This window comes from Homalodisca vitripennis, chromosome 7, assembly GCF_021130785.1.
Source record: "Homalodisca vitripennis isolate AUS2020 chromosome 7, UT_GWSS_2.1, whole genome shotgun sequence".
Lineage (NCBI taxonomy): Eukaryota > Metazoa > Arthropoda > Insecta > Hemiptera > Cicadellidae > Homalodisca > Homalodisca vitripennis.
The window spans coordinates 143,488,180-143,503,624 of NC_060213.1; the positions used below are offsets into that span (position 1 = coordinate 143,488,180).

At 30.8% G+C, this 15,445-nt stretch overlaps 1 protein-coding gene across 2 annotated transcripts in view; it reads right to left on the minus strand.

Annotated features, from left to right (window-relative positions):
• The window catches only part of LOC124366448 (protein SMG5-like), an 82,007-nt gene that overhangs the window by 35,721 nt on the left and 30,841 nt on the right, over positions 1–15,445 (minus strand). For both annotated transcript variants that reach the window (XM_046823013.1, XM_046823014.1), the window contains exons 7-11: positions 13,995–14,175; positions 8,069–8,237; positions 6,577–7,010; positions 2,930–3,086; positions 562–692 (exon numbers count right to left, since the gene is read on the minus strand). In XM_046823013.1, coding sequence (XP_046678969.1) covers positions 562–692; positions 2,930–3,086; positions 6,577–7,010; positions 8,069–8,237; positions 13,995–14,175 — 1,072 coding nt within the window. The remainder of the gene's footprint in view (positions 1–561; positions 693–2,929; positions 3,087–6,576; positions 7,011–8,068; positions 8,238–13,994; positions 14,176–15,445) is intronic.

A 15,445-nucleotide genomic window follows, 5' to 3' on the forward strand; every position in this document is an offset into this window, starting at 1 on the left:
AAATAACATTACATTTTATTTCACATTTTTTGTACATTATATTTTTACAGGACTGTGAAGATAATTATGATATAAACAAAATTATGCAAAAATAATTCAACAATTTTAACTATAACTTTGTAACTTATGAAAAGTGGTGAAACTTTTCCTGGTATAGTGCAATAATGTAATAAATATTATCTTTGCATCTGAGATAGCCAATTTATTATTATTTATATTTATTGTTTTTAAGTAGTTGACACTATCTCTCTAAATAAATACCTTTTATGAAGAAACCAAAACAGATAAATAAGTTAAATAAATGGCTTGTTGAAGACGATCGTTCTGAGCAAAACGCAAGTTTTATGACGTCACAGGGACATAATTGTTGTCAAATCAGCAAAAAAAACTCACCATTAAATCAGCAATTGTTTCTGTTAAAAATGGTATGTAAATAGTGGTGATAGTGATGGCTTATGTAATGAACTGTCAAAACAGGTGCGTGTCAGATCAACATTATAATGTTGACATAATATCGATTGCCAGTTTAAAAATATAAACAATTAATTTAATTCAAAGTACCTCTTGTCTTGGGGTGAGACATTTTGACTTAAGCTGAGTCCACTCTATATGCTGATATGCTGGTTTCAGAGCCACTAGTCCTCGTACACTCACTTCCTCCACAAGGGGGGTGCGTTCGTTCTCCAATATACCTAGGCAAGAGAAACAAATATATAGCAATACAGGTTAGTTGGCCATTTAGTCTGCAAGACTTCAGATTGAAAAACTGCTGCTTTTAACACATTAAATGCCATGCCGGCCCGATCGGGTCGGCGAATACTTTGTTGCTAGTATGCACTGCCGACCCGATCGGGCCTCACCATGACGATAACATAATTTTACTTTATTGCAGCTACGGTTTAGCTCTGGTGGCAAACCAGTGGACTAAATGTTCTAAATAGATACAAGAATCAACAGAGAACATCATTTGAAGTTCTTTCGTTATTTTTTAGGTTCACTAAAACACCGCGGAACATTATAAACTTTTATCTCCCGATCGGGTTGGCAAATTTATTTTTTACCAATTGCTGATATATTTTTCTTCTATACTTTCGTGAATTGATTGTATTATGTGATTATATTGTTTTATTAATTATTCTCGTTTCGTTTACCTTATTATCGTTGTGAATGAAATTATAAAAACTATTTTGGAAGCGTTTATATTTGAATTATTATCTAATATTTCAATATTTATAAAAACAAAGTTTATTTTTAGTTGGATACATACAAGAGGATTAATACTTCTGTAATACAGATTAAGATCTACTTGCGGATTTTCTTAAAACAGTCTTTGCAGAGGTAGGGCTTTCCTGGGCACAGCTGAAAGAAAGTTGTCACTTTCTTCAGATTTTTTGATGCTTGACGACCTCCCTCACCCATAGGCCTTGTTGTAGCAAAACTTGCAGTTTTTCCTTGATCTCCTTCCTTCTTCATTATCTAAGGCCTCGTGGATCTCATTAAGATCATTAATAGAGTCTTCATTCAAACCAGCATTTTCATTTCCACTATTTTCATTCACACACACCGATGTTAGTCATATCAGAATTCCCACCTAGGCCTACCTCCATATTCGTCATCACAAAACAGCATTTTCAATCTCAGCCATAGCATCTTCATCGTCGGTACTAAATACAGAATCGACAGTGATGAAATCTCCAATGTCTTCCAAATCAGAAAACTCAGATCCACTATAATTTTCCAATTCACCATAATCCATATCTATCTACTCATTGGCTTGTCCAAAAACATCTTTATATCCAGGTTTCCACTCATCTCTGATACTTAATAAATCTTAGACTAACATAAACAACCTTACAACTATGTAACGAACAACCACAATGAAAGCAGAGAGTGCAAGTGAGGTTACATAAATTGGTGCGCCCTTCACGACGTATCGGCTGTGAGCGGGAAGAAAAATAATCGTTTTTATTTACCGTTACATTCACCACAAAAACAATATCACATAGAAAACGAGTATAGAAAATTTTGGCAATAAAGGAAACTCTAGAATTCTTTATGGTGGCAGTTAACGTGTTAATCTCATAACAGATTTTCTCAACAAATGAAACACGTTCATATCATATATCGTTCGTTCGTTCATATCGTTTCGTTTTGTTCATATTGTTTCGTTCACTACATTATTGGAATTGTATAATCATTAGCGTGTGTTCATAACAAGTAACTGTTTACTTGTGTAGAAATATAACATTTGTGCAACAACAATAACTGGTTGGGGAAGTATTTCATCTTGCATGCCAATATGACAAATTTGTACAATTGGTGACCTTCAAATGAAAGATTTCACTGAATATTTTCAATACCTTATCTGTAATGATCAAATGTTTTTCCCTATCAGCTGCTGACATAAAATATAGAAATACGTACTCAATGTATCAATCACTTTATTTGTTTCATGTAAAATGTGCTTTAGAACAAATAATACAAGTATGTTTTTAAAGACCTGTATGAGTGTTGTTGACATATTAGGAAAAGTTACATGAAAAATGCATTTGTATAAAATACAAAGATGAAATTACTCACTTTTTATTTGCAATAGCAAAGATAATTCCAGAGGAAAGTGGTGATGTAATACATTTTTAAACCACTAACATATCCTAAACCAGGTTTAAAATGAATAAGTCGTGAATTTTGAATTATTTTATTTGAATAGTGCTGAATTCTATACTCACACACCCACATTATATTACCAGTTTAAATTCTAGATTATTCTTAATAACAAGAGCAACCGAGAACTGGTTTGGGAATAGACAAAGTCATTATTATTGTAATAATTTTATCACTAAGGCATTATTCTTTAAAAAAATGGAATCAAATATTGTTATGGTATAAGACTCTTAGGTTTAGTGATGAATTAAAAGCATCGACCCACCATTGTTAATGACATCAGGCTGTTCACTGGCCGGGGGTGGCAATGGGACTTGAGTCAGATGGTTCAAAAAGTGTGCAGTTCGGCCCAACATCGGCTTGGCACTCTGGGCACAGGCCCTCAGAACCTCCACATTGGTCAGGAGCCAGTCCAGGCACACCTGTGGGGTAGTTCATATTACAATATCTATGACACACATACAGTCAGATGATTTAACCCTAGAACTGGCGGTCATTTCATCCTGTAGTGTCGGGCTGTTTTGGAGCTTCGTGCAAGGTTTTTTTAAAAAAATTATTAAAAATATAAAATAAAAAGCAATATAAATAAGAGTATATATTTTTGTGTTCAGAATTAAACGTAGAATTGCACTGTATTGTAAAATTAACCATCAAAAATTTTCTAATAAACACTTTTTTTTAATCAAATATAAAATTTACGAAAAATATTTCTTAAATTTGGGGGGGACCATACCTAGCAAATGAAGTTATAGTGAGAAATATTTATAAGTGAGATAGCCATTCTGTGTCAAATTTTATCTAGTTTCAGAAAAACATAAACATTATACACATTTATGAAAGCATCATAAAGCTATAGAACAAAAAGCAGCGATGTGTGTAAATTCTGAAAATCGGGTGTACACGTAATACTTTGGTAAAACAAGTTTTGCTAATACATTTATCTATGAATACATGTTATTTTGCATATTTTATTACTTAGAATAAAATAGAATATACAGTAGTAATGAAATAATTACCATAAATTATTTTTTGAAAAGTAAAAAAAGTTAAATTTTGCCATTATTCAAAAATTTTGCGAAAAAATTTTCATTCAGCAAAATATAAAATAGTTTCTAAAGCTTGTACTATATCAAAATTTATAAATTTATGGTTTATAAGTAATAGGAAATATTATGTAGTTAGAAAACTATAAATATAACTAAAGATATTGAAAAAATATAGAATAACCCAAACAGTTATTATATATAACCAAAAAAATTACAGGAAATATGTATTTTATTGTGAAAACTATCTATTTACCAAAAATAAATAGTTACTTCAAAGCTAAAAGAGTGCTATAAATAACGTTTAGTAAGTGAAAACAATAACAAACTATGTAAAATGAATTTTAGCCAAGTCATTTTGCCATAGCCTACACAAAGCCGGTAATTTCTCAAACATATTTCAGTAAATAGAAATTGATTTATTCTAAAATATATATGTTTACACTACTACGACATCAAACAACACACTACACATTAAATACGACACTAAAACACGCGTAAAACTATTAAAAACTTACAAATATCCACAGCTCGGCACGAAAGTGATACAGAACGGCAGCGGCAATATGGCGGTCACAACAAACGGCGTCGCGTTTTCTTTTACATTCAAAATAACAAGCTTGCTACGTCATAACCATAATACAAAGAGGAATAAAACTCATCTGTTCCTTAGCATTTTTCTTCCCGAATCCAATAGTGCATGAATTATATCGATACGTTACCGGAGTATATTATAAAAAGTAATTATACGAGGGAATGTTTGATCGACAAAATTTTGATGGTTAACACCACAAAAGCGGCATTAACCGACATAATTATGTCGATTAACAGTTCTAGGGTTAAAAACCACGGTACAACAGTGGAGGAAAAATAGAATAGACAATATATTAAGAAGGAGATATATACATACCATGGTGAACACTTATTTATGGAGCAAAAATGCTTGCCTTTTTAAGCATTTGGACTAATGTAAAAGACCTTTCTCAAGTATGTACAACATATTCAGTTCAATCCAATGTGCTAATAATAGTAAATCCCAAACTCCTACTGTACTATTTAAAGTATTTATAGTTTTTCTCGTTAGATGGTATGCCAGTACGCTTTGTGCAGACCTTTAGAGTTGTTCTTGAGTTCAGATGTGCCAACTATGGCAGGAAAATATTACTTTTTTCAATAATTGTAATCTATTACCAGTGTTTATTTTGTGTTGATACTAGGATTATGTTACGCCTAAAATTACGGCTAGCACTTCTGACAATATTATTGAAAGTTTATTACAGTAGTTTTATAAAATCCATTTAAATATTTATTTGTGATATTCTGTAAAATTTTGTTTTGTTGCAAGGCTAAAGGCTAGCCTGCAAAATAGAAACAATGTCATTTGTTTGTGAAGTTTTTATTTATTATTTTTAATTTTTATTTGTTTATTTTATTTTTACAGTGTATTTTTTTAGTGTAGTTCTGTGTTTTTATATGCAAATTGTGTGTGAATGCTACAAAATCTGCGACCCGTGCAAACTGATGGAAAAACTGCACTTGATGAGTACTCAAAATATAATTAAAAATAAAATAAATAAATGTTCAAATAAAAATTTTAATATAATTTATTTTTCATGACAAAAAGTTACTGAACAATAATATATATTCAGTTTTTAGAATATAATTAATTTTAATAGCGAAAAAAAAAAAAAAAAAAATTAAAACTAATGTTGTTTTACATAAAAACCCAACATTTTTGTTATAATTAACATTTATTAGTAAATTTAAAACTAAATAAAAATTAATTTTATAGTTGTAAAATGTAGCCTAGTTTCTTAGAAACATGATGGTAAAATAACCATGGTAATAACTTTATAAGTTAGGTTTCTATAAATATTATACGAATAAGTAGAATAAGTATTATAAATTTGAAATTTTTGGAAAAAATAGTTTCAAACCGCTACCGGCTATCAGGATAAAAATATGTTGAGGCATAAAGCCATTATGTATTGTAACAGTGAATATCTCTATATAGAACTACAAAAAGTATGAATCTCATGAAAATTTTCAGTTTGTAAGTAATATTACATATTTATTTACATTTTGTACAAAATCCAAAATACAGTTTTTTAACATTGAATGGATAAAATTGGACTTATGAGAACTAAAGCAAATGTTTTCCAGATAGGGCTACTCTAGTTCAGTACATTGTTCTTCTCGTAAATTAAACAGAAATAAAGTAACACAGCGTAAATAATGCTATTTACAATGTAAAGATATCTTTGCAACTGAGTACTTTGGTACTATTCCGAGGCTACTATTTTTGGATGAGTTTTTCTATCTTATAGGGGACCAAAATAAACTTCAATATATGTTATTACTAGCACTTTCTTAGTTTCATAATGAATTGAAAAGTTTTTTATAGAAGGCAACTAGTGGCGATGCATTCAACTCAATTCTCGCAGACTTAGCTCATTGAAGGAATGAAAAGCATTTATTATGAAACTCCAATATATCGGGAAATTGGTCTCCAAAGGGTTGTTGTTACAAATTATTATTGTTGGTAAAGATATTCCATATGATTTTATTACGTATGTTCTCTAATTTTGCATTGTAAATATGATAATGACGACATAACATATAATTCAATGTATTATTTGTAGGCCTATATTATAAATTCTAACAACATCTATTGCATGTATAATGCTTAATGATGAATAAAAATCATTGACTGAAAGCCTAGAATGCTCAATTTTGACGGGTTTTGTTCTGTCACTATTACGTTTAAGCCCATGCTTTTCAAACCAATGTAATATTTGTTGAATGTCTGAAGCATAATAGTACTTATGATAAAAATGTGAGGAAAAAACAGTTGATATGTAAAGCCAACCTTTATGGTCTGAAGAAGGAAACCGTTCTGGCAGAGTTGTTCAATGTGGTCAAGCACTGTACTCTTGGCCACCGCAGGGGTCTCCCCTAACTGCAGTTTGCGTGGATCCACTACCTCAGCCTCCTCCTGTTGCTCGTTCTCGTCACACTCACTGTCCGAGTCGGACGACTGAGCGTCAAACACCAGCTCCTCTTCACTGAGCTCAGAGTCCGAGGTCAGTGCCACCACTTCCCCATCGCTCATGTCAGACGATAGCTCTGAACTGTCCCGCCTGCGCCTGCGTCGTCTGCGGCGCTTACTGTGGCCATTGGTCGCTGGCAGGGGAGGTGCCTGGGGTGGCGGCAGCACCTCCTCCAGCCGCTCCACCACCTTCACTATCAAGTAGTTCATCATCGCCAGCGTTATCGCTAGCACGATGTTCATCTGGTCAGACCCTGCAACCATGCCACATGCTATTTATAGACACATACAATTTTAAACACATACATTTATCAAACAGTTCAATTTCTACCAAGCCATCTTCTCAAAAGACACTCTTCAAAGAAAACCACTTTGAAATGTTAAGTTAAAACTATTGTAGCGTATGTCTACTCTGTGAAGTGTTTGATGAATGTATGGGTTTAAATTGACTGTCTATAAGCAGTTCATGTAAATTAGTGCCACCCAGAATATTTCTTTATATAAAACCACTTAGGAAAAATCTTAAACTAATGAAGTAAAATGAGATTAGTCATTTTTGAATCCAATCATTAAATAATGTAAAATCAGTTCCATCTTTAATCTAGTTTACTTTATCTCAGCTACAATAAACATAATTCTCATGGTACACTATCTGAACATTTTCAAATTAAATTAAAAGTTTTTTTCCGCATACTTTATATTGTTCTGACAATTCTCTTTAAAACAACAGATCTTTATGTCTCAATAAATACATTTAATTTTCAATAGTTTAATAAAGCCAAGTTACAGTAAAGTTGAACTATTTTACAAAAGTATTAACCCCTAAGAGGTTTTCTTTTTAAATGTCTTTTTAAAATTTGTTATTTTCTACAGGGTGTCCCATGAGTAACCTGACAAACTTCTCAGGTGGTTTTCTCTCATCAAAATAATGAATAAAGTTCATAAAAACATATGTGATACGCTTTGTTAGCAAGTTATGGCTGGGAAAAGATTTATTTTTCTTGGTGAAAAATTGCAAAACTGATATTTTTATGGTGTAAAGATGTTGTTAAATTGATTGGATTTTATGTAAAATAAACTGAAAAATTAAATAAAATCAGACCTGTTAAGTGCAAAGCTTATCAACATAACATGGCATTTCTAAAGCATAACTGTCTTTAACAGGAATATCAACATAAATTTACCATCACCTGTTTAAATGTGTATAAATTATTATACTTATTATTATTATTTCCTTTGCCAGTCAACGAATGAATATTCTGATTCCGAACATGCAGTTAAGTACAAGCTGACAAGCTGCTAGTCTACACACCTTTGTTCTGAAGTTGTTGGGTGCACATAAGAGAAACAAGAGTCAGCTTGAAAAGTATGTCATCTGTCAGCTGACCAGGCTGGTCATTGGCTTCTTCTCCGTTTGTCAAGGTTACAGTCTGCAGCATCTCCTGGTACGAGTTGAGCCGATCTATGGCCTCATGGCAGAGCTGCAAACATTTACAGAGCAGTACATTAGTGAACAGAGATTTAGTGATGCAGATGTTCATATAACCGTAATCGAGTGGTATAAAGTGGAACGAGGTAGTGAAGTGAGACTAACTCAGTTGCACTCCACACTGTAGCACGAATATAGAGTGATATATTCTATACATTAATCCCAGTATATTTTTGGACATGATGTGTGTAAAAAACTATGATTTGATGGGTGGCTAGTGCCAAGAATGCCAAGGCATTTTCTGCCTTAGAACATAGATTTACTGAAATAATCATAACCTTTTTATTGTTTTATCAAAAATAAATGTAAAAAATAGAATACATGTTTTAAGTTTACAATGACATTTTTTATAAAGTAGGCTTTAAGGTAAACAATATTTTTTTTACCTGTTAATGCTTTAAAATTATAAAAGAAATAATGGGTGTAAAAGAATCTTTATTTTAAAGTTTGATTTATCACATTACACCATTAATATTAAACATTGCTTTATAGCATTTTAAATACATAATAATACAATACATAATTAATAAATAAATGTATATATATATATATATATATATATATATATATATATATATATATACATAAAAGCATAATGATACACATTTGAAATTTATAGAAGTGAAGTAGTGAAAGTTATATTAGCCTACTCATAGGTTAGGTATATTAGCAGTTAGTAGCTATTAGAAATTACACATTTTTATTGTTTATCAGTATTAATGCATCTTACATCTACTTCTTAATTATTAAACGTATTTCTATAACTTAGCCTGGTAGTCCTATAAAAAGTTTATAAGAAAAAATAGTCAGAGGAACAAAGGACAGATTTTAATCCTCGAAACGTACTGTTGTACATTTTGTAACAATGATGGCAAATGTCCAAAATCATACTGTACTTTTCAAACCTTCCATGGTCAACAACAAACTTTAAACAAAGATATGACTCTTGGTATGGACCCGAAACCTGAAAACAAATCAATGAACTTAAAAACATGCACCTTTAAGTCAAGTAAGCTCTCCAACCATTCCCACTACCTCTTCACAGAACAGCCTTATTTGAGAAAAACCTACCTCCACTGTGAAGAAAATCTTTAATGTTCTCTCTTAGAGATTTCTCTCTCAAAGCGGCTTTTAACAGCACAAAACCAGAAAAATAATTTCTTCTACGTCTAAATACTTACTTCCGAAATCCTATTTTTATTTCATTTTCAGTAGAATTGATGTTAAACAACCACGTTTAAAAACATTCTCAACATATTTTACATTGATTCTAAAAAAAATTTCACATTGATTCCAAAGAAATGTGACAAAAGTCCCAGTATAATATTTTACATTAATTACTATAATCAAATTTGATAACATTCTCAAAAGATTTGGCATTGAATCCAAACAGATTTGACATTCTCGATAGATTTTATGAAATTCTCAAAACATTTCACACTTACCATGTAGCAGATTTTGTATTGATTCAAAAAATATCTTCATATCATATTTTAAACAATTTTGCATTAATTCTAGACAGACTTAATAACATTCATAAAAGTTTTTGCATTTATTAAAAAAAAATTTTACACTTCCAATATATTATATATTGATTCTAAACAGATTTTATATTGATTCCAAACAGATCTTACATTCATCTTTAAGAGATTTTATATTGATTCTAAACAGACTTCATAACATTCTCAACATATTTCACTTTGATTCCAAACAAATATGTCAACATTTCCAATAAATTTTCCATTGATTCTTATCAGATATGACAACATTCTCAACAGATTTTATGAAATTCTCAACATATTTCACACTTACATTTAACACAATTTATATTGATTCCAAACAGATTTGATAACATTCTCAACACATATTTCACTTTGATTCCAAACAAATATGTCAACATTTCCAATAAATTTTCCATTGATTCTTATCAGATATGACAACATTCTCAACAGATTTTATGAAATTCTCAACATATTTCACACTTACATTTAACACAATTTATATTGATTCCAAACAGATTTGATAACATTCTCAACACATTTCACTTTGATTCCAAACAAATATGTCAACATTTCCAATAAATTTTCCATTGATTCTTATCAGATATGACAACATTCTCAACAGATTTTATGAAATTCTCAACATATTTGATAACATTCCAACACATTTCACATTGATTCCAAACAAATATGACAACATTTCCAATAAATTTTTCATTGATTCTTATCAGATATAAATATTGAATTTAATAATTGAATTTAAGAAATTATCAATATGTTTCACAATTACATTTAACAGATTTTATATTGATTCCAAACAGATTTGATAAGATTCCAACAGATTTTACATTAATTCCAAACAAATATGACAACAACATTTCCAATAATGTTTCCATTAATCCCGCATTTATTTTTAACAGATTTTATATTGATACCACACAGATTTAATAACATTCTTAAAATATTTCAAATTGATTCCCAACAAATGTGACATCATGTGACATTTCCAATATATTGTACATTGATTCCAAACAGATTTGACATTCTCAACAGATTTTATGAAATTCTCAACATATTTCACACTTACATTTAACACATTTTATATTCATTCCAAACAGATTTGATAACATTCCAACACATTTCACATTGTTGAAAACAAATATGACAACATTTCTAATAAAGTTTCCATTGATTCTTATCAGATATGACAACATTCTCAATAGAATTTATGATATTATCAATATGTTTCACAATTACATTTAACAGATTTTATATTGATACCACACAGATTTAATAACATTCTTAAAAGATTTCAAATTGATTCCAAACAAATATGTCAACATTTCCAATAAATTTTCCATTGATTCTTATCAGATATGACAACATTTTCAACAGATTTTATATTGATACCACACAGATTTAATAGCATTCTTAAAATATTTCAAATTGATTCCCATCAAATGTGACAACATTTCCAATATATTTTCCATTGATTCTTAAACATATGACAATATTCTCAATAGATTTTTTGACATTGTCAACATATTCCACACTTTCATATAACAGATTTCATATTGATTCTAAACAGACTTCATAACATTCTCAACATATTTCACATTAATTCCAAACAAATGTGCAAACATTTCCAATATATTGTACATTGGTTCTGATCAGATATGACAACATTCGCAACAGATTTTATTAAATTCTCAACATATTTCACACTTACATGTAACATATTTTATATTGATACCACACAGATTTAACAACATTCTTAAAAGATTTCAAATTGATTCCAAACAAATATGTCAACATTGCCAATAAATTTTCCATTGATTCTTATGAGATATGACAACATTCTCAATAGTTTGTATGACATACTAAACATATTCCACACTTACATTTAACAGATTTTATATTGATTCCAAACAGATCTCCCATTTATTTTTAACAGATTTTATATTCAAGAATCAAGAATCTTTATTGTCATCCTACATAACAATGTATTGACAACGTCAGAATAGCACTAGTAGGCCTAAATAAATATATAAATATGACCAACATATAGGAGCACATAAATAAATTAAAAATTAAAATTAAAATTTAAAATTAAGTTAAAATTAAAATAGCCTACAACAAAACAGTTTATAAATCACATGGCACATAAAAATCAACATAGCAAAATTTACATGAAAATGCAATCACTTATACTACAGGAATAAAATTCTTCTACAGAATAAAAAGCTTTTTCTTTTAACCATTTAGTCATTGAATTCTTAAAATTTTTACATGAAATGTCTCTTACAACTAATGGTAACTTATTAAAGAGTTTTAGTGCTCTCCATGTAAGTCTTGAGTCAAGATGGAGACCTAGTAACTTAACAGACTTATTTACAGAGTTGACACCTAGGTTAAATATTATTTCCTCTGACTTATCCTCATTAACTCTTAGACTATTTGCAGTAAACCAAAGGTAGGATCTCTCTTTCATATAGTCCATCATAACAAGATTAAGCTCAGGAAGTTTACTAGAACACATCAAAGTAGTGTCGTCAGCATATAAGATACTCTTGTTTGGTAGAAATTTTGGGAGGTCATTAATGAAGACGACGAACAAAAAGGGGCCCAGGACAGAGCCCTGGGGAACCCCCCTAGTCACTCTCTTGAGATCAGAGTTCTGGCCACTTAGTTTGACAAACTGGTACCTATCAGACAAGTAAGAACTAAAAAGAGATAGTTCAACATCTCCGAGTCCATAATGGTTAAGCTTTTCAATGAGTTCTGAGTGAGGTACAATGTCAAAAGCTTTACTAAGGTCCAACAATAAAGTGCATATCTCTTCTTTGTTTTCAAAACCATTAATAATATAGGAGACAATGTTTTCTACAGCCTTAACAGTGGAGAGGTTTTGTCTAAAACCAAATTGCTCCGATGAGAGTAAGCAATTCTGCTCAAAATAATGTTCAACCTGGAATTTAACAATGCTTTCGATTATCTTGGACACAACAGGCACCAAAGCAATTGGTCGGTAGTTATTAACATTTAATTTATCGCCTTTTTTGTATATCGGCACAGTTACAGTCGTTTTTAAACATCTAGGATAAACACCAACACTGAGCATCCAATTAATAAGAATTGTCAAGGGATACAAAATTTCCTTTGTAACTTTCTTTAAAACAAAATTGGATAATCCAAAGACATCTTCAGACTTAGAGTTACTTAGCCTACATACAGTGTTATGAATATCAACAGGGTTAACATAACTCCACTTAAAAGGCAATACCTGAGGACTCTTGATGGTTGATTTTAATATCTCTATGGCACTAGCTGTATTTACATTATCATTACTACTATTTACATTATTACATATATTGACAAAATGGTTATTGAAGTCATCGGCAGAAAAGGGAAGTTTAGACTGACAATTGTTTTTTAAACTACGCCCAGTTTCAGCATTGATGACATTCCAAGCCGCTTTGCAAGGGTTACGAGATTCTAGTATGTATTTATCATTGGCATTCCTTTTTGCAATATCAATCTGTTCTTTATAAAACTTCTTGATTCTCCTATGATTTTGTAACAGGCTAGGATCATTTTTGCTTTCTTGATGGCTTAAATCTAGCAATAGCCTAAGTTTTCCTAAGAAAGGGGTATACCAGTTTTTGGCACGCCTAGGCCTAGAAATAGTTTTAGTAACTAGAGGGCAACATTCATCAAGGCTCAATGACAGAGACTGTAGAAAAGAATAATATGTGTAGAAAATCTGTGTATTGATACCACACAGATTTAATAACATTCTTAAAAGATTTCAAATTGATTCCAAACAAGTATGTCAACATTTCCAATACATTTTCCATTGATTCTTATGAGATATGACAACACTCTCAATAGTTTGTATGACATTCTAAACATATTCCACACTTACATTTAACACATTTTATATTGATGCCACACAGATTTGATAACATTCCAACAGATTTCACATTGATTCTAAACCAATATGACAACATTTCCAATATATTTTCCATTGATTCTTAACAGTTTTGACAACATTCTCAATAGATTTAATGTCATTCTCAACATATTTCTTTTAACTGTCGTACACACTGCTGGTTTCTTTGCACTATTTCCAGATTAAAGATAACATGAATATATATCCACTGTCTCTCTAACAGACCCAAGGCTACACATCCCGCAATATTCCAGACTAAGTTGCAAGGTTACAATTGTCTAAACTAGAGTGCACTAACCTGGGGAAAACATTCGGGTGGTTGTTTGTCGAAGTAGCAAAAGTCAACAATGTTGAGAAACTTGGATATGAGGTGGTGGAGGGGGGAGGGAGTCAGGGTGCTCTCAAAATGCTTCCAGCTACGTTCTAAAACCCCGGCCAGATTGCTCTCAGTGCCCTCGAACGACTGAGAACTCATCAGACTGAAACATGAAACATACAATAGCCACTTGAGTGTAACAATGAGAAAAAGTGTTTTAACCCTTTCGCTCCTGGGGAATATTTGCTAGGTATGCATTAAAAATGAAGGAATTTGCTGAGATTTGCTTAGCTAGAATCTTAGAGGAACCACTTGATTGGAACAAGTCCACCTGGACTGTTGCATTCTGAGGGAAGTAAACTATTGGAAGGCGAGATAACGGCCATTGTTTGGTCCAGTTGTGCTGAGAATTGGAACATGTTAACTTCATGTGTATATTGTGCCCTCTCACATAAATTCTTAAGTTCTAAATTTCTTAACTATTAAGTTTGTCTTGAATTGTTCAACTCAAACATCATTTAACATTTGTCTTAAAATACCTATATTACTTTATTTCAGTCAATCGTAGATATACATATTTTCTCCAAACATCTTAATTAACCTAGGCTAGCATTTGTCATTGTACCGAGCGAACAGTGGAAACTCTAAAATAAATAAATAAGTGTGAACACCAGAATACAGGGATAACAAGTAGCAAACTTGCAACATTTCAGTTTAAAATTTATAATTAACCCTTTGAATGCCAATGTCCGATTTTACTGGACGCTTGAGAAAAAAAATCACTAAAAATCTAAAACTTTATATTTCTAAACTAACATCATATTAAATTGTTCATGAAGAACTGTTCTTATCAAAATAAATTGTTATAGTACACTTTCGATCAACTGACCAACGAAAATCAATCCAAAACTCACGTATAAACATTTTTTACATGGCTATCGGAAACAATGTGACATTAGTTTCTTAAAAGTTGTATAAATCACTAATTATTGAAGATAATGATTTACATTTTTTCAAGATTTATAGACAATTGAATACCCTTTCCAGTAATATGGACAAAAAAAGGATATGAGTTTTTTGGTAATGATAATTTGGTTAAAAAATGAAATTTAAATAAATTCTGGAAAGTGTTAAGTCAAGTCCATTTTTTGTATTGCTAAATTTAATAATTTTATAGTAACTTTATTATTTTATGTTAATTATGCAGTTTTCAGAGACAAAAAATATGTTGTAAGCTTTATTAAATAATCAAACTGTGAATTTTTTACTGAAACCTTGCAAAATGCCTTCAAAAGGGCTGGCACTCAAAGGGTTAATTTATTTACAATCCAGTTTTCATAAACATTTTTTATTACCATGCTTGTAATAAACTGTTTTATCCACTAATATACTGAAAACTGTATTTAGTTATCTTAAATTCCTTTTATATAATC